We start from the raw sequence: 18,994 nt of genomic DNA, 5'->3' as shown, positions 1-18,994 counted from the left end.
ACTATAGCTTCAGGCTGACCAAAGCTTTGTGAATGGATTTGGTAGATGGAAACTGCAAGAAGCCTGTTGTATATGTATGTCCCCGCCAGCATCGCTTGGCAACCGATGCTGCTGTGTTTATGTCCCCCTAACTTAGCGGTTCAGTAAAAGAAACCCAATAGAAAAAGTACTAGGCTTACAAAGAATAAGCTCTAGGGTTGATTTGCTTGACTAAAGGTGGTGCTCCAGCATGGCCGCAGTCAAATGACTGAAACGAGTAAAAGAGTATATGGGCATGGGTCTTCTACTATAACCCGGTGGATTTGATTGATAGACAAAAGAAGTCCATCATATATATATATACACACACACACACATATATATAAATACATACATATATATATATATATGCATACATATTTCTGTATGTCTGCGTTTAAGTTAGTGTCTCCTTGTAAACACAAGCAGTGTCCTTCATTTCCAAACTTTCATGAAAGTATGTCCAGCTATGTGGAAATATTGCCTTACTTGGAAACAGGAAGGGCTACAGGCTGTAGAAAATGTACTTCAACAAATTCTGTCCAGTCCATGTGAGCATGGAAAAGTGGATGTTAAAACAATGATGATCTCCACTTATATGTATCTTTTATCTTCAGTCATTAGATTATGGCCATGCTGGAGCACTGCCTTGAGGAATTTTAGTCAGACTAATTGACCTCCAGTATTTATTTTCTGGTACTTATTCTATCGATTTCTTCTGCAGGCTGCTAAGTTATGGGGACATAAGCACATCAACACTGGTTGTCAAATTGTGGTGAGGGACAAACACAGACACAAAGACACACACATATATAGACAGTTTATGTCTACCAAATCCACTCACAAGGCTACAATAGACGATATTTACCCAAGGTTCCACACAGTGGGGGGGGGGGGGGGGGTTAACCCAGAACCATGTGGCTGGGAGGCAAACTACATACCATACAACCACACTTGTGCCTACTACATATATATATATATATATATATATATTGACATGAACAATGATTTTCTTGAAATTAAAATTAAAATTTCTATTTCATTTCATTTAGGTCCCAGAAGAAAGTGAAATGGATTTTGGAATGAACCAAGTCATTTACACAGGTCGAGATAGTGAAAATAACTTTGCAAGGTGTATATTTATGGTGGACATAAAACGTAAGTTAATTTAATCTACTGTTATGGTTTGTACCTATCACATCCATCCTTTTAGTTTTCTATAACTATCTAGAGGTGCTACACTTTTATGTCTTAAAATCATCATAGGAGTTCTTATAACTTTGGATTATCTTCATAGACATTCTGCCATGGTTTAATCTCAGAAGACTTTGAACATTACAGTTAAATAGCTTTCGTAAAATTTAAGTTTAAGAATCTACATTGATATTTGTTCATTAATAGTTATTGTATAGTCATCTGTTTACAGATTATTTTCATTAGAGTGACTATTTGAACCATCTCTCTCTTTCTTACTCCCTCTCTCTCTGAGCCAACAAAATTGCTTATTCTGCAGACAAATACATGCATAGATATTTCTAGGATCAATATATTGAATCAACTTTGCATCAATTTCTTATGACTCCAGCACCGCAGATTCGACATACGCTTTAATTACAGCCTCTTTCGTTCTATAATGTAGTGTGTAACTATCCATGAGACCTATGAAAATTAAGTGGACAAAGTTAGCTAGAGTCATGTGTTTTACCATGGATTATATTTAGCTCATAAGTTATTATAAATATTAATGCTTTTTTGTTGCTTTACCAGATGGAAGATGTCCAGAATTAGTCAAACCACAAAATGGTTACCTACGTTGCAGTTACACTGATGATGATGCACAAACATGCACAGCAGGATGTAATTCATATTTCCGTTTTCCACACAATCATACCAAATTTGTATTCCAATGTCCTCCTAACTCAAACAAGTGGAATATTCCACCTATTCAACTTACGCATTGCATAGGTAAATGCTTTTCTTCTTTTTTCTATTACTGCTTTATGCTATGTGTATCCCAGTTTTAGAATAGACACACCATATGTTGTGAAAGGTGAGTAAAACAGTTGACAGTAAGAAGAGCATGCAGCAATAAAACACCATTCAACCCGTTAACATGGAAAAGTGGGCATAAAACGTTGTTGTTGGTAGTGGTGACAACGACGACAGTGATGATGATGATGATGATGGAAGAGTGGGGGGGAGTACGATGCTGATGACAGAAGTAGTGGTGATGGTGTTGGCCCCACTTCTGCTGGTTTGGAATTTGATGTTCTTCATTTTACATCCAGCCCCAAAGCCTACTCAGACAACAATTTGTTTCCCAAAGCTGTACTTTTGTAATCTACTTGTCTCACCAAAATGTACACATCTCTGATCATCATTAACAAATAAGATACTGGTCATGATAATGTTTCTACCATTACCCTCAGACAATGCACTCCTCAAGACCTAGCTTTTCGGTCTTTCGCTCAACAGAGATTTATCTCAACTTTTAAAAGTATGCTACCATGTATTCCATCTTTAAAAAGAGCAACCTCTCCGACTCAATCAAAATTTCTCAAATATAACAGAAACATTAATAAATACTTTATTATATCAAGTTTCTTTCCTGTTTGAGTTATCATCAGTGTTCTTTCCTTACAGTTGGAACTACCAAAATCTTGTTTTCCTACTTCACACACTATTAATCTTTCAACTCTTGAGAAATGTCCTTGCTATCAATAAGATCTTTGCTTGTGTACAGGCTTCATCATTCACTCATTTTTGCTCATGCTTTACATGCATTTATTGTTATTATTATTATTATTATTATTATTAACACTGTGAGCTGGCAGAATCGTTAGCACTCTGGGCAAGATGTTTAATAGCATTTCGTGTCTTTAAAATTCCACTGAAGTCGACTGAGTTCAAATTCTGTCAAGGTCAACTTAACTTTGCCTTTCATCCTTTTGGGGTCAATGAATTAAGTACCAGTCAAGTACTTGAGTCAGTGTGATCGACTTACCCCTCCCTCAAAATTTCTTGCTTTGTGTCTACAGTAGAAAGAATTATTATCATGCCTGACAAAATGCTTAGCAGTATCTCATGTCATTATGTTCTGAGTTCAAGTTCCACTAAGGTTGACTTTACCTTTCATTCTTTTGGGGTTGATAAAAATGACTATCATTTGAGCACTGGGGTCGATGTAATCAAGTCGCCCCTCCCCACAAAATTTCAGGCCTTGTGCTCATAATAGAAAGGATTGTTTGAAATGGCAAAATTACCAGAACATCAGTGTTTGTTCTGGGTCTTTATACTCTGAGTTAAAATCCTGCCAAGATCAATTTTCATCCTTTTGAGGTTGATAAAATAAAGTACTTGTGAAGTACTGGAGTTGAGTGGCTGTGTGGTAAGAAACTTGCTTCCCATCCACATGATTCCAAGTTCAGTCCTATTGCATGGCACCATGGGCAAGTGTCTTCTACTATAGCCTTGGGCCAACTAAAGCCTTGTGAGTGGATTTGGTATATGGAAACTGAAAGTAGTCTGTTGTGTGTGTGTATATGTGTGCGTATGTATGTATAGACTATTTTGTGTTTCATTTGAGATCATGAATTGGGGATCAACAATGATCAACAACCACTTTGACCACTGCCACCATCTCGGTCAGCACCACCATTTGTATAGCCAATTGCAACCTTCTGACTTAACAACTCTAGAAATGGAGTGGATGTGTTGATAAGTGACCTCGTGGGCATCGGTACCATTTTCCTCTTTCTCCGTTCTTCCATTCTCCGAACTTTCCATCTTTCCGACGAAGGGCTACGCCCGAAACGTCATACACTCTCTCTTTCCTTTCCTGAGCGTCCAATAATACTATCCATATCACGTCCTCACTTTGTTGTTTTTTTTAACTATATATATATATATATATATATATATTTATGTATATATATATATATCTCTATGTGTGTGTGTGTGTCTTTGCATCATCGTATGTCCCCCACCACTGCTTGAAAACTGGTGTTGGTGTGTTTATGTCCCCATAACTTAGTGGTTTGACAAAAGAGATTGATAGAATAAGTATCAGGCTTTCAAAATAAAAGTCCTGGCGTCTATTTGTTTGACTAAAACCCTTCAAAGTTGTGCCCCGACATGGCTGCAGTCAAATGACTGAAATAGGTAAAAGATATAAAAAACTAGGCTCTCGTGCAAATGTAGAAACCATGTCAAATCTGATTGGAACCTGGTGCAACTCCCCAGCTTACCAGTTTGCAATTGAACTGTCCAACCCATGCCAGCAGGGAAAACGAGTATTAAATGATGATGATGATGATTCAAAATTGCTGGCCTTGTATCATGTTGATGATGATGACAACAATTATCATTATTACTATAAATCATTTTTATGTATTTATATCTATTTATTACCAATATATATAAATATATATATATATATATAATAATGTAACATTTAAAAATTTTTTATATACATTTTAAGAATTATATATTTTTATATTATATATACATTATAATTCACTTCTGCTTTAGTGGACAAATGTCATTTATAATTGCATTAGTGGAGAGTCAGGATATCAGTTTGAAATACACATGTACAGTTATATTCACTTCTTCAAATTTTGTAATGGTATATATTTATTACAATTACAACTGAAATCTTTCGCTGTACATCTACAATATGTTCCCTGATACACCATATTTATAGTGGAATAGAGTATCAGTGACTGTATACTGCAGAACAGAGTGCTACCACCAAGTTTAAGATTTATAATGTAGTTTATAAAATACATTATGATGTTGATTATTTATTATGCTGATTTGGTCAACAAATGTTAAATATCTATATCTAATTATCAATATTTGTTTACATTTATTATGTTCATTATCTGCAATTATTATGAGTTTACTTAATGTTTTATTATGTTGACCATATTTCCTATGTTGATTCTGTATGTATTGATTAAATATTCTTTCAATTTCTGACAGATATGTGTAAGCCAGGAAGTTTCCGGCGAACTGCCACTGTTTGTGAGCCATGTGCAATAGGGACCTTCCAGAACAAATGGGAGAAGACTTTCTGCAAACCATGTCCTGTTGGAAAAACTACACTTGCTGCAGGAGCAAAGAATCAAAGACACTGTGTTAGCATTTCTCAATAAAAGAATTCTTAAGGCCTGTTACTATGTCTACTTAACTTCTATTATAACTATCCCATAACCACTATAGCTACGACTATACCATAATCCCTATTATAACTACTCCTAACAACCACTTATGTAACTAAACCACTCTACCCTCCACAACCATTTTTATAATTACCCTACACTGCTGTCACAATTACTGTTATAATTATTCCACTCTACCACCCTAACTACTGCTTCAACTACCCACCTCTACCTATTATTATTATTATAACTATCCCCCATAACTACTACACACTTATCTCCTGCTACAACCACATCTGTTTATCTTCTCTTGAATGAAACACTATCTGGTTGTTATTATGTTGCAGTATTCTATTAAAGGAATGATTATATTGGTGCTTTGTATATAGCAGTAACCAGTGGTAGTGTAGCAGTAACTTATGGCTATGTAGTGGTAACTGAACAAAAGAGAATAAATTGCATTTAAAATTAAACATAATGTAGTTATGTTTTTTTTGTGTGTGTTCAATGAGTTTTATATTTCTTATTTGGCTGTTGTGAGATTAACTCATCTGATTGCTGTGGAATTATCATTCAGAAGGTGTTGAAAGTTAGACATTGGTTCCAGGGAAAATATCAATGTTTACAGTCATGGGGAGATATCACAATACTTCAGAAAAATAAAAATGGCTTTGCAGTTCTGCAGAAATGTGTCATCTGATTGGTGTCATGTCAAGAATTGCATGATGGGTGGAACTGGTTGTGAGGTTAATGTATTGGATTACTGGACACAGCTTTTATCTTCTTACATGGAAAGGAAATATTATTCAGTAGGCTGCCATCTCTCTTGTTGACAATAAGGTACAACCCAACTGTCTCATAATTAAATGGCTAGCAGTAAAAATGATCTCCAGCTGTAAAAAAAAAAGAAAGAAATTGGCCTAACTTGTAAAATCATATCATACATGACAAAATAGGGAAAATGTGCATGACTGTGTGTGTGTGTATTCATGTGGACATGTGACTGAAAAAAAGAGACAAAAGATATATGATATTAAAATAATGGAAATTATAAATTCATATCCTTCCATGCAATGGTATTTGTGAAATGGAGACCATGTGTAATAGGATTTAGGATTCAAAATCCCAAATCAAAAGTCAGTAAATTTACAGGAATACCCAATGTGCACTAAAACTGGTGAATAAAAAAAAAGTAAAGGTTATATATGTAATCACATGAATATCTGTGATAGTATCAAGAAATGTGTTGTTTTTATTCTATCTTCACAATGTTCCTTTAGTGAATTTACTTTCCCATCATAAACAAATATATTTATATTTAACCCTTATATATTTAAACTGGCCCAAATATTCTACATGTGTGTTCAAGCTGGCTAGATTCAACCTGTCACATGTTCCATACAATATCATTCTAAAAATAAAGTGAATAAATAAGCATTACATTTGACAGAATAATCTGAATGCTAAAGGGTTAAATGATGCAGGCACGGCTGTTTAAGAAACTCTGTTTACAGCTACGTAATCCAGATTTGGACCTAGTGTATATCAACTTAGAAAAATACTTGTTTCAGACGGCCATGTTGAGACACTGCCTCAAAGAATTTTACTTGAATGAATCAACCCCAGTACTTCTTTTTTTCAGCTTGGTACTTATTTTATTGGTTGACTTTGCCAAACTGCTAAGTTATGGGGACAGAAACACCCCAAAGTGGTTGTCAACAGTGGGTATCAACACACACAGTGGGCTTCTTTCAGCTTCCACCACCACCAATACAGGTACCTTTTATGTGTCACCAATAGTTAAAAGTTTTTGAATAAACTGCTTGATATAATCAAACTGTTTAAAGAAAATGCTTTTAAAGGTTATAAAGTATTCAAATATATATATATATTTAAAAAGCAGAATGTCGAAAACCTTTGGGAACAAAGTTTTCATTTAGTTTGTATTTTGTGTGTAAATATTGTTCAACTTTTTAAATACACGTGGTGTGTGCGTACGAGTAGATGTAATCGCCTTACCTCGGTTTTCCTTTCCTCGACTGCGAGTCCGTCTTGCGGTATCCGATCCTTGAAGCTTGCCCCGACCCAAGGTACACCAGGTATAGCAGCTGCTTCTCCCAAACCTAGACCGTCGCTTAACACGTCTTGACCTGACCGCAGCCCCGTTCGAAAAGGGCACGAACGCCGATCGAGGCTCCCTCTGCCCTGTTTCCCCTTCCGGTCAGCCTCCCCAGACACTGACGTCATACCACACGCCACCCTGATCTTAAAGATCACGTTCACCCCTACTCCAATTCGAAGTCCGCCATCCAACCGGGCGGGCGCCCTACACGTTGAGATCTTCTCAAGCTAGGTGGCTCGTTTCCATCGCAATCTTCATCCGACGAAGTGGCAATCCTGCGCAGATCCAGCACGTGACGCGGCATTCCATCCACAGACATTGTTAGAATTTCAACGCATCTATTTTCCGACCGCTTTTCGTATGTCAAGCGATTAAAGGAGGCGAAAGGCATACCACGACCTTCTCAGGACCGTTTGGAGGAACAACAGGCTTCCCCTTTGTTGTTTACAAGTCCCACCTTCAACCTTCCTTCTTCCCCGACTTCGATCTATTCTTCACCTTCTCCTCCAACATCAGATGTTAAAGTGAACCGGAGGAAGTCATCTGTTCCCCACAAAAGTCCAGTGAGGTTTGATCCAAGTTTTCGTGGAATATTATTTGTATTTCATATTAAACTAGTAAATAACGAAAGCCAGTTAATCATTAAAACATTGTCCAAAAACTTCAAACAAAAGCAGTTGCATCGAATAGAAAAAACTGTTAATTATCACTCAGATACATTGAGTGGTTCCGAGATGGAAAACTCCGCCGAAAGTATTTCTAAACATATACGTATCGAATCCTGTGAGAATGATGTAATACAAGGAAAACTGAGGTAAGGCGATTACATCTACTCGTTCTCCCCCCCCCCCCATCTAATCGTTCCTAGTTTTACGAAGGCAGCGTACTCGCTCTCCGTATATGCCTCTCTCAGCCTCCGTTCGACGTTCTCTGCACTCAATCTTTCTTCCTCGTCCATTTCTAGGTAGAGGGTCAGGGCGCTCCCTTCCAAGTACAGAGCCATGAGACTCGCCACATCGCTTATTCCTTGCAGCTTGGCAACGAGCTTAATTTTTCGTATCCAAGCCATCACATCTCCTTCGCCATTAAAAGGCCTGATCACATCGCTGGCGATCCTAATCTTGGTGGCTGCCATCGCGGCGAATTTCTGCACGTGGTGCCGAAATAGCTTGTGGTGTGTGCGTACGAGATGTAATCGCCTTACCTCGACTGCGAGTCCGTCTTGCGGTATCCGATCCTTGAAGCTTGCCCCGACCCAAGGTACACCAGGTATAGCAGCTGCTTCTTCCAAACCTAGACCGTCGCTTAACACGTCTTGTCCTGACCGCAGCCCCGTTCGAAAAGGGCACGAACGCCGATCGAGGCTCCCTCTGCCCTGTTTCCTCTTCCGGTCGACTCGCCCTTCCGGTCAGCCTCCCCAGACACTGACGTCATACCACAATACATGAATGAAAGTGCTTACACACAAAATACACACTATATGAAAATTTCTTTCTGGAAAGTTTGTGACATTTTCTGTTTTGTATAATTCTTTTAAATATTTAACGACTTTAAAAATATATTTTCTTTATATAGAAACAGGTGTAACTATAAGGTAAGAAGTTTGGTTCTCAGCCAGATGGTTCCAGGTTCAGTCCCATGGCTTGGCACCTTGGGCAAATGTCTTCTACTAAAGCATCAGACCAACCAAAGCCTTGTGAGTGGATTTGGTAAACCGAAACTGAAAGAAGCTTGTCATATATATATATATATATATATGTGTGTGTGTGTGTGTGTGTATATAGTCAATGCGAGGATATCTTGCCCTCATACGGGATTACTACATCCAAAATTTTACTGGTTTAATCTCCAATAACGTTGAGGAAAATTCTCTTTGATATGTATGGGATTACAATATGTATAAATATGATTAAATAAGAAGAATGGAGAGTTGGAGACGATGTAAAACTAATTTATTAACATACTACCAAAAATACCAAACCTATGTACATTTCAATTCAGTCCAATATGTAAATTGAAAATTTAAAAAATTGGAATAAATCCATTGACGAGAAAAAGATAGCATTTTGAATAATATTGGGTAGAATATCATCAGGACTTGAGTATATTTGAAGAAGAGTTACATGTTTCCAGATGGAATTTTGTCAATAGACTAATAAGTCCTGGAGTTGATTTCAAGGTAGTGCACCAGCATGGCTACTGTCAAATGACTGAAACAAGTAAAAGATAAAAGATGTATAAAGCCATTGACATCACTTACAAGCATAACTTGGTAGCCTGAACCATGCCTTCACCAATTGTTTTAGGTATCTCTGCAGTCACAGCTAGACATAGACTCTCTCTCTCGCAACCCTTCCACTTTTGATCCATTGGAACACCAAGGGTGGAACGGCTGGAGAAATAAAGAGCCGCACCATCTCTGACCTGGTACTCATTTTTAGCTCAAGAGTTTGGACCTAAGTGAAATGAAGTGCTATACTCAGGGATATAATGTGTTACTTGGTCTAGCAATCAAACTCATGAATGGATAGATGGATGAGTATCCATATAAAATTTCCTAACCTCTAATTCTAATACCAAGAGCAATAAAAAAATAAGAAATAAAGACTTTCACTAATCTAAGTAAGAATAATAAATCAAACAGGACAGTAACAATGAGCAGAGACATTAATTAGAAAATACAAAGCATGTTTAACATAACTGAGGTGCATCCCTCATCAGCTGTCAATTGGATATCATTGTAATTTCTACAACTAAAGGCAGGGTCACTACTTCTAATGATATCAAACAGTATCAAAAAAATGTAGTCTAATGCTATTTGGAAATATACAAACATACTAATCCTCAGAAAACAAATCACAAATATATAAATAATTAACACTAACACATCAAATGAAAAGCAAATAAGAAGCCTCACTACATGGTACCTTGGGCAAGTGTCCTCTGGCCAACCAAATCCTTGAGTGGATTTGGTAGATGGAAACTGAAAGAAGTCCATCACATATGTGTGTGTCGTTGTATCTGTGTTTGTCCCTCACCACTGCCTGATGGTCAGTGTTGTTTGCATTCTCATGACTTAGTGGTTCAGCAGCGAAGAGATTGATAAAATAAGTACCAGTCTTTAAAAAAAAAAGGTATTGAGGTTGATTCATTTAGCTGGGGGTTCTTCAGGGTGGTGTCCCAGTATAACCACAGTTAAATGACTAAGACTGATAGAAGAAAGATAAAAAAATAAAACGAGTGGCTGTGTGATAAGAAGCTTGATTCCCAACCACATGGTTCCAGGTTCAGTCTTACTGCATGGCACCTTGGACAAGTGTCTTCTACTATAGCTTCAGGCTGACTAAAGCCTTGTGAGTGGATTTGGTAGACAGAAACTGAAAGAAGTCCGTCGTACATATATCATCATCATCATCATCATCGTTTAACGTCCGCTTTCCATGCTAGCATGGGTTGGACGATTTGACTGAGGACTGGTGAAACCAGATGGCAACACCAGGCTCCAGTCTAATTTGGCAGAGTTTCTACAGCTGGATGCCCTTCCTAACGCCAACCACTCAGAGAGTGTAGTGGGTGCTTTTACGTGTCACCCGCACGAAAACGGCCACGCTCGAAATGGTGTCTTTTATGTGCCACCCGCACAAGCCAGTCCAGGGGCACTGGCAACGATCTCGCTCGAAAATCCTACGGGAGCCAGTCAGGCGGTACTGGCAGCGGCCACGCTCAAAATGGTGCATCTCATGTGCCACCCGCACAAGAACCAGTCCAGGGGCACTGGCAACGATCTTACTTGGCTTGCCGGGTCTTCTCACGCACAGCACATTTCCAAAGGTCTCGGTCAGTAGTCATCGCCTCGGTGAGGCCCAATGTACGAAGGTCTTGCCTCACCACCTCAGCCCAGGTCTTCCTGGGCCTACCTCTTCCACGGGTTCCCTCAACTGTTAGGGTGTGGCACTTTTTCACGCAGCTATCCTCATCCATTCTCACCACATGTCCATACCAGCGCAATCGTCTCTCTTGCACACCACAACTGATGCTTCTAATGTTCAGCTTTTCTCTCAAGATACTTACACTCTGACGGGTATTCACATTGACATTACACATCCAACGGAGCATACTGGCTTCATTCCTTGCGAGCTTACGTATGTCCTCAGCAGTTACAGCCCATGTTTCACTGCCATGTAGCATGGCTGTTCGTACGCATGCGTCATACAGTCTGCCTTTTACTCTGAGTGAGAGTCCCTTTGTCGCCAGCGGGGGTAAGAGCTCTCTAAACTTTGCCCAGGCTATTCTTATTCTAGCAGCTACACTTTCAGCGCACACACCCCCACTACTAACTTGGTCGCCCAGATAGCGGAAGCTATCGACTACCTCTAGTTTTTCACTCTGGAATGAGATAGAAGTTGTTTCCTGTTTGTTTACAGTCTTTATTGCATCTGAACATCTGCCACAAACAAAAACTAACTTGCTAGTTAACCTGCCTTTGATGTTGCTGCACCTCTTATGTGTCCATAGCTTGCACCGGGTACATCTTATAGAGTTACTACCTACTCTTTTTCTACATACTGAGCAGGGCCATCTACCTGAAGGGGTTTGTGTTTTATCTACCTTCCTACTTATTAGGATTTTGGTTTTAGCTAGGTTGACTCTAAGGCCCTTCAATTCTAGACCTTGCTTCCACACCTGAAACTTCTCTAGTTCTGATAGTGACTCCGCAATTAGGGCAAGGTCATCAGCATAGAGGAGCTCCCAGGGGCAACCTGTCTTGAACTCCTCTGTGATTGCCTGGAGGACTATGATAAATAAGAGGGGGCTGAGGACGGAACCTTGGTGGACCCCTACCTCTACCCGGAATTCATTGCTGTACTCATTTCCAACCCTCACCTTACTGGCAGCATCTCTGTACATGGCTCGCACAGCTCTCACTAACCATTCTTCTATCTCAAGTTTCCTCATTGACCACCAGATAAGGGATCGGGGGACCCTGTCAAAGGCTTTCTCCATGTCAATGAAAGCCAGGTACAGAGGTTTATCCTTAGCTAGGTATTTCTCCTGCAACTGTCTCACTAGAAATAAGGCATCAGTAGTGCTTTTACCTGGCACGAACCCAAACTGCATCTCATCTAAATTGATTCGCTCCCTAATTAGTTGGGCTATGACCCTCTCTGTAACTTTCATAACCTGATCTAACAGCTTGATGCCTCTGTAATTATTTGTATCTAAAGCGTCACCTTTACCTTTGTAGCAGTTGACTATGATGCTGCTACACCAGTCATTGGGTATGACTCCTTCGTGTATCACCTGGTTCGTAATACGGGTGACTAGGCTATAGCCAACACTGCCAGATATTTTGAGCATCTCTGCAGTGATTCCTGATGGGCCGGGGGCTTTCCCGGTCTTCATACTCTTAATTGCTTTATCTACCCTGGTACTATCAACTCGGATAGCTGGTCCCTCTATTGGGTCGACATACGGCAGGCTCTCTTTCTCCCATTCATTCTCTTTATTAAGCAATCTATCATAGTGGCATCTCCAGACCTCTTTCTTTGCATCCTCATTTAGTGCAAGCGTACCATCATCCATGCGAACACATTTCTCTCCTACAACATCACTATTCTCTCTCCTACACTGTCTTGCAACATGAAATACCTCGAGTTTTTGGTCCTCACGGCACAGAACATTGGCAAATCTTTCCTTATCTGCTTCCCCTCTGGCTAAATAAACCTGTCGCCTAGCCTCCCTTCTGGCACATTGGTACAATTCCCTGCTACCACCTTTCTTCCAGTCCTTCCAAGCCTGTTTCTTTTGTCTAATAGCCCTGTCTACCTCCTTGTTCCACCACCACGTTACTCTGGGTCGGGAGGGGACCTTACACCATCCACAAATCTGGTTGGTGGCTTTCAACAGGTTGTCCCGCAGAAATCTCCAATTGTCTTCCACGTTGTATGATGCTATATCCCCTTCTATTTCGTTAAATGCTTCAAGTAACTTGTCTCTAAGTTTCTGTCCGTTTGCAGGGTCTTTAAGCTTCCACACCCTTCTCCTCCAAGCCTGTCTAATTCTGGGCACCCATTTTGCCTTGATCCCAAAGTCGCTAACTACTAATCTATGTTGTGAGGTACATTCTTCGCCAGGGTAGGTTTTGGCATTTATAAGCCGCCCTCTTTCCCTATTTCTGGCGAGGATGTAGTCGATTTGGCTAGAGTGTCTGCCGGAGAGGTAGGTGACTAGGTGACTGGCAGGTTTCCTGAAGTTGGTATTGCAGACCATAAGATCGGTTGCATCACAGAACTCCAGCAGTCTGGTTCCCTCCTCGTTGCGGGAACCGAAGCCATAGCCTCCATGTATGCCATGGAAGCCTCCAGCACGACGTCCGACATGACCGTTGAAGTCTCCAGCCACAAAGAGAAGGTCCTTGTCACTCGTCGACGAGGTAGTTTGCAAGAGGGTGTCATAGAATTGGTCTTTCAGACCATCTGGTAGCCCCGGTTGAGGTGCATAGGCTGAGATGACAGTAGCTAATCTATGATGAAGCACTAGTCTGATCTTAAGTACTCTGTCACTTACTCTAACGACCTCGATTACCTTATCCACCCATTTCTCCACTAGAAGTATTCCTACGCCCCCGACCCCGTCAGTGTTCCCTGCCCAGAAAATCTTGTACCTGTGTTCTTTGCCTGTGAGGAACCTCGCAGAACCTCCTCTCCATCTTACTTCCTGGATGCAGCACATATCTACGCGTCTCCGTTCAAGCATCTCAACAATTTCACCAGATCTACCTTTCAGCGTGCCGACGTTGAGAGTGCCAATCCTAACAGTATGGGTGTTGGGGGTGTGGGCCTGTAGCCTGGGAAGGGGAAAAGCAGTGCCGTGTACCTGAAAAGAAAACTTGCAATTGGAAGAATTCATAAGCAAAACAGTACCTACAACCTGCAAACATTACTCAAACTTAATGCGCTACCCAAAGGTAGGGGAGAGGATGGCCAAGGCCACTAGATGGGTTCCGGGAGACAGCCGAGGATGACAGGATGACAGAGGAATGCACTTCCGGTGGAGGGGTGGGAGGGCGGGTGTACCATCAGCGAGGAGATAGGGCTCTTAATCGTAGATTTTAAATATTCGAGAGACAACAATGCATAAATCGTAATTTTTAAAAGAGCAATGAAATCTAGGTGAATAGAATATATACGTAGCATGAATTTAGGAAGCTTAGAAAATGAATAAGTATGAATTTAAGACAAAAACTGAATTCAATTGAATTTCATGGAGAGAAACAAGATAAATAATAGAGGGCAGACTAAAGCGCGAAGGTATGAGATGTTTGAGGCCGTAAATAAATAAAAATCTCTATCTTATCTGCATCTTGGAGACTTCGTCGTATGTCAGCGGAGAAGAGATTGAAATAATTTAGAATGGATTTCTCATTTATATATAGCCAGAACCTGAAGACCTTAAGGAAAAACTACGAGAGAGAGAGAGAGAGGGACTGATTTAGAGAGGATGGAGGGGTAGACAGAGGCATGGCAGGAGAAAAGATCATCATCATCATCATCATATATATATATATATATATATATATATAAAGAGAGAGAGAGAGGGGGGACCAGTCAAGCAGCACATCACGCTGTAATTCTTGGGCTGAGAAATCAACACTTAAAAGCCATAATTTTAAGGAGCGATAAGAATTTTTGAATAAAGGAAAATGGGTAGGGGTGGGTAGGTACCGTCAGCGAGGAGATAGGGCTCTTAATTGTAGATTTTAAATATTTGAGAGACAACAATGCATAAATCGTAATTTTTAAAAGTGCAATGAAATCTAGGTGAATAGAATATATACGTAGCATGAATTTAGGAAGCTTAGAAAATGAATAAGTATGAATTTAAGACAAAAACTGAATTCAATTGAATTTCATGGAGAGAAACAAGATAAATAATAGAGGGCAGACTAAAGCGCGAAGGTATGAGATGTTTGAGGCCGTAAATAAATAAAAATCTCTATCATATCTGCATCTTGGAGACTTCGTCGTAGTATGTCAGCGGAGATGTATGGATCAAAACAGTTTGATTCAAATTCGTTGGTACTCTTGAGCTTCAAGCATGATGCTAACCATCAACCATTTTGAATTTGAATGATAAAAGTTGATTGGTAAGATGGGCTGTGATTGGTCAAGGAAAGTCACACATGGTTTGATGTTGGTATATGGGTAACAGTTAGTTGGAAAATACCACATGGTGAATAGGAAATTGACCACATGGAGGACAGGAAATAGTCTATGTGGCAGATAGGAAATTGGTCAAGTTATTGGGGAGGGAGAGAGTAGAAAGGGGTGGCATGTGCAAGTATATAGTTCTGTGTGTGTGTGTGTAGACATACTCATATGGTTTTGCATGCATGTGTGTATTGACGTGAGCATGTGCATCTGTACATGGATGCACACACACACACATACATGCACGTATTCGTGCATGTGTTTATGTCTTACAAATATATACCTATATACGTATATTGTCTGTACGTATGTATCTGTGTATTTTGATGTATGTATGTATGTAGTAGATAGTCTAGTATGCGTTATATACTGTTGTAATTTTATTTTTATTATTGATGCAGCGTAAATTTTATTTAATTTTAATGTGTTAATTCAAATATAATTATTTACAATATTATTTTGAACCCATTTTTCTATTTAAGGTTTTCTTTGATTTTTTAAAAATAGGATGAATCTATATTGAATTCCTTTGTTTTGTTCACTGCACACCCAAGACCGTTATTTGAAGCAACCAATGAAACAGATCCACATGTTTTAAATTTTATATTAGTTTTGATTGCATCGTAATTTCTTTCCCATTTCTAACAAAACTGTCCGATGAATGGGAACGTGAAACTCCGAGTAACAGTTTTTTGTTATATTTCTGCTGCTTTTAAATAAAGCATATTACTCTACCTCTGGTATTTGAGTACTCTCTTTTGCACCTTGTTGCACATTTATGTGCTTACTCCGGTATATATATATATATATATATATATATATATATATATATATATATATATATATATACAGTAATCCCTCAACTACTGCAAGTGTTACATTCCAAAACCTCCTACAATAGGTGAAAATCCACGATGTAGAAACAGTACTGTACTATATATATTTTTTATTATTTTTAAATTTGCATATATTTATTTTATCATAAATGCAAAACAACACTGTAAGCTTAAATAATAAACCGTGATGGGTGAGCCACAATATGGTGAGGGATTACTGTATATATATATATATGTATGTATTTGTGTGTCTGTGTTTGTCCCCCCACCATCACTTGACAACTGATTTTGATGTGTTTATGTCCCTGTAATTTAGTGGTTCAGTAAAAAAGACCGATAGAATAAGTACTAGTCTTATAAAGAATAAGTCCTGGGGTCAATTTGTTCAACTAAAAGGTGGTGCTCCAGCATGACTGCAGTCAAAATGACTGAAACAAGTAAAAGAGTATATAAATAAATGCTAATAAATAAAGTTTAAGAAACATGCCTTCATTAAAAAAAAAGTCAAAACACCAAAATGTAATAGAAGGAAATTAAGTAGTTAGAGTTCATGTTATAAGAGAGCCAACCTCTCCTGTGAAAAAGAACAAATATTTGTTGAACCTGAACAAAGCAGAAGTGTTTATCATAAGTCAATGGGAGGGAGAGAAGGAAGAAAGGGATAAAGAGAAAGAAGAAATTAGAAAAGAATCCATTAATAAGTCAGAAAAACCCAAACTTGTGGGTAATGACTCAAGAATCTATGACTCAAGCACATAATCTCCTTTAATTAATCTCCTTTAACTAGACATGCTACTAAATTTAACAATATTTGGTAACAAATTTAAACTTTTAATTTGAAACTTGAATGTAAACTTGAAATGATTCCAAACTTAAAATATTATTTTGTAAATCTAAGGTAGAATTAGTTTGTTTAAATAATCTTTTCACAGTTTATCCTTTGTAACTTAATCATTTGTTTAATTATTAATAGATTATTAAAGTGTGTGTGTGTGTGTGTGTGTGTGTGTTCATGTGTGTGTGTTCATGTGTATATATGTTTGGTGTGTCTGTATAAGGAAAATGATAAACTACAAACGGTAATGCTTGTTGACATTCCTATGTCAATAAATCATCCACTAGCTCTGCGTTTTTAAAGATGAGTTGGTTGAATGAAAACTTATTCGGAAAACAAGTAAGGGTTTGCAACAGGAAGACCAACTAGATATACAACAATGCTTTGATAGTATATATTTGTTTATAAGAGTACAATGGCATTGCTATGTGGTTGACAAGCTTGCTTCCCAACCATAATGTTTCAAGTTTAGTCCTATGCTGCACCTTGGGAAAACATCTATAATCCTGGGCTAATTAAAGCCTTGTGAGTAGATTTGGTAGAAACTGAAAGAAGCTTATCTTATATATGTGTGTATGTATATGTGTGAGTTTCCTCTTGTCTTGACATTACGTGATGGTTGTAAACGAGCATCACTGTCAAAAAAGTGAGGGTGTTCTTTTCCAATCTTCCATGTAAAACATGCCTGGCCTTAGGAATATATTAGCTTGTTTGGAAACAGTTGAGTGTTGGTGACAGGAAAGGCATCTGCATCAATGAATTTCATCTGACCCATGCAAGCATGGAAATGGGGATGATCTTTAATCTTTTACTCGTTTCAGTCATTAGACTGTGACTATGCTGGGGCACCACATTGAAGAATTTTTAGTTGAATGGATTGGCTCCAGTACTTTTTTTCTGCCTGGTATTTATTTTATGGGTCTTTTTCCCAAACTGCTAAGTTATGAAGACATAAACAAACACACAATTTTGGGTTGTGTGACTGCCAACATCCTTACATTACAACACCTCCAAAAGACATGTAGAAATCAGAATAAAGGAACCAAAATTACAAATAAACATATTAACAGGTACCACATTTAACTGACAAAGACAACAAAAGTGGTGGGCAAACAAAGCATTTGATGCAGGGCGTTCTAACAGTGCTAGTATGATGTGGATTATTCCTGCTGGGCCCCAAAATCTCTCACCAGCACATTACAGTGAACTACAAAGAACACAGAACAGTACCATTCACCTCACAGCATGCTGCACACAAACCACACATAAAGACTATCTATTGAAAAAAAAACACCAAAAATATTAAAAATGCCACTTGGATATATAAAGGGCAAAGTTTGTTGCTGCAGTAGGCTTCAACACTCACAGTTCTTGCCACTGCATGGAAAGCCACCTGGTGCCCAGCACTGAGCTAGTCTGTACACCACCAACAATGTGGAGAAACAGTAACAGTTGTGCACTGTGATAAAGACCCTTTTTCACTCTTTGTTCCTTAAATTTTAACATGCCGTCAACTTAAAAAAAGGCAGGATACAATGTCTGTCATAGGGATATGATGTTCATGCCTCGAATGTCTTTGATCATAGTTAATAAATCACCACATGAAGAACCATAGCTAAGCACAAGCTACCCAACAATAACCATAGCTAAGCAGAGACCATCTGTTAGTAAGCATGGCTAAATGAGAACACACTTCAATAACTCTATTGATCCCACCACTGCATCAAATAAGTGTAGCTTATTTGATAAATTCAGTAAACATTGATAACCAGGGGCCACTCATTCATATCCGTAGTTATTTAGAGGCC

General features: G+C 38.7%; 3 protein-coding genes across 6 annotated transcripts in view; 2 read left to right on the top strand and 1 right to left on the bottom strand.

Moving 5' to 3' along the window:
- Positions 1-5,656, top strand: part of LOC106871923 (uncharacterized) — a 423,018-nt gene extending 417,362 nt beyond the window's left edge. For all 4 annotated transcript variants that reach the window (XM_089361578.1, XM_089361580.1, XM_089361579.1 and 1 more), the window contains 3 exons: positions 1,071-1,176; positions 1,786-1,983; positions 5,005-5,656. In XM_089361578.1, coding sequence (XP_089217704.1) covers positions 1,071-1,176; positions 1,786-1,983; positions 5,005-5,177 — 477 coding nt within the window. In that variant the 3' untranslated portion in view covers positions 5,178-5,656. The remainder of the gene's footprint in view (positions 1-1,070; positions 1,177-1,785; positions 1,984-5,004) is intronic.
- Positions 5,657-5,855: 199 nt separating this feature from the next.
- Positions 5,856-7,545, bottom strand: LOC149132844 (uncharacterized). The gene is made up of 2 exons (XM_089361583.1): positions 7,203-7,545; positions 5,856-6,076 (listed from the first exon to the last, which is right to left on the bottom strand). Exons 1-2 carry the CDS (start codon positions 7,428-7,430, stop codon positions 5,990-5,992), a joined length of 315 nt encoding a protein of 104 aa, XP_089217709.1. The 5' UTR covers positions 7,431-7,545; the 3' UTR covers positions 5,856-5,989.
- Positions 7,546-7,634: 89 nt separating this feature from the next.
- LOC149132843 (uncharacterized) lies at positions 7,635-8,167 on the top strand (the record flags this gene model as incomplete). The annotated part of the gene is made up of 1 exon (XM_089362069.1): positions 7,635-8,167. A coding segment is annotated over one exon (489 nt), but the record flags the coding sequence as incomplete, so codon positions are not given.
- Between the last annotated feature and the right edge of the window lie 10,827 nt (positions 8,168-18,994).

Source organism: Octopus bimaculoides, chromosome 13, assembly GCF_046866305.1.
Source record: "Octopus bimaculoides isolate indiv1 chromosome 13, ASM4686630v1, whole genome shotgun sequence".
In the NCBI taxonomy this organism is placed as follows: Eukaryota; Metazoa; Mollusca; class Cephalopoda; order Octopoda; family Octopodidae; genus Octopus; species Octopus bimaculoides.
This window is presented reverse-complemented; position numbering and strand designations above follow the sequence as displayed.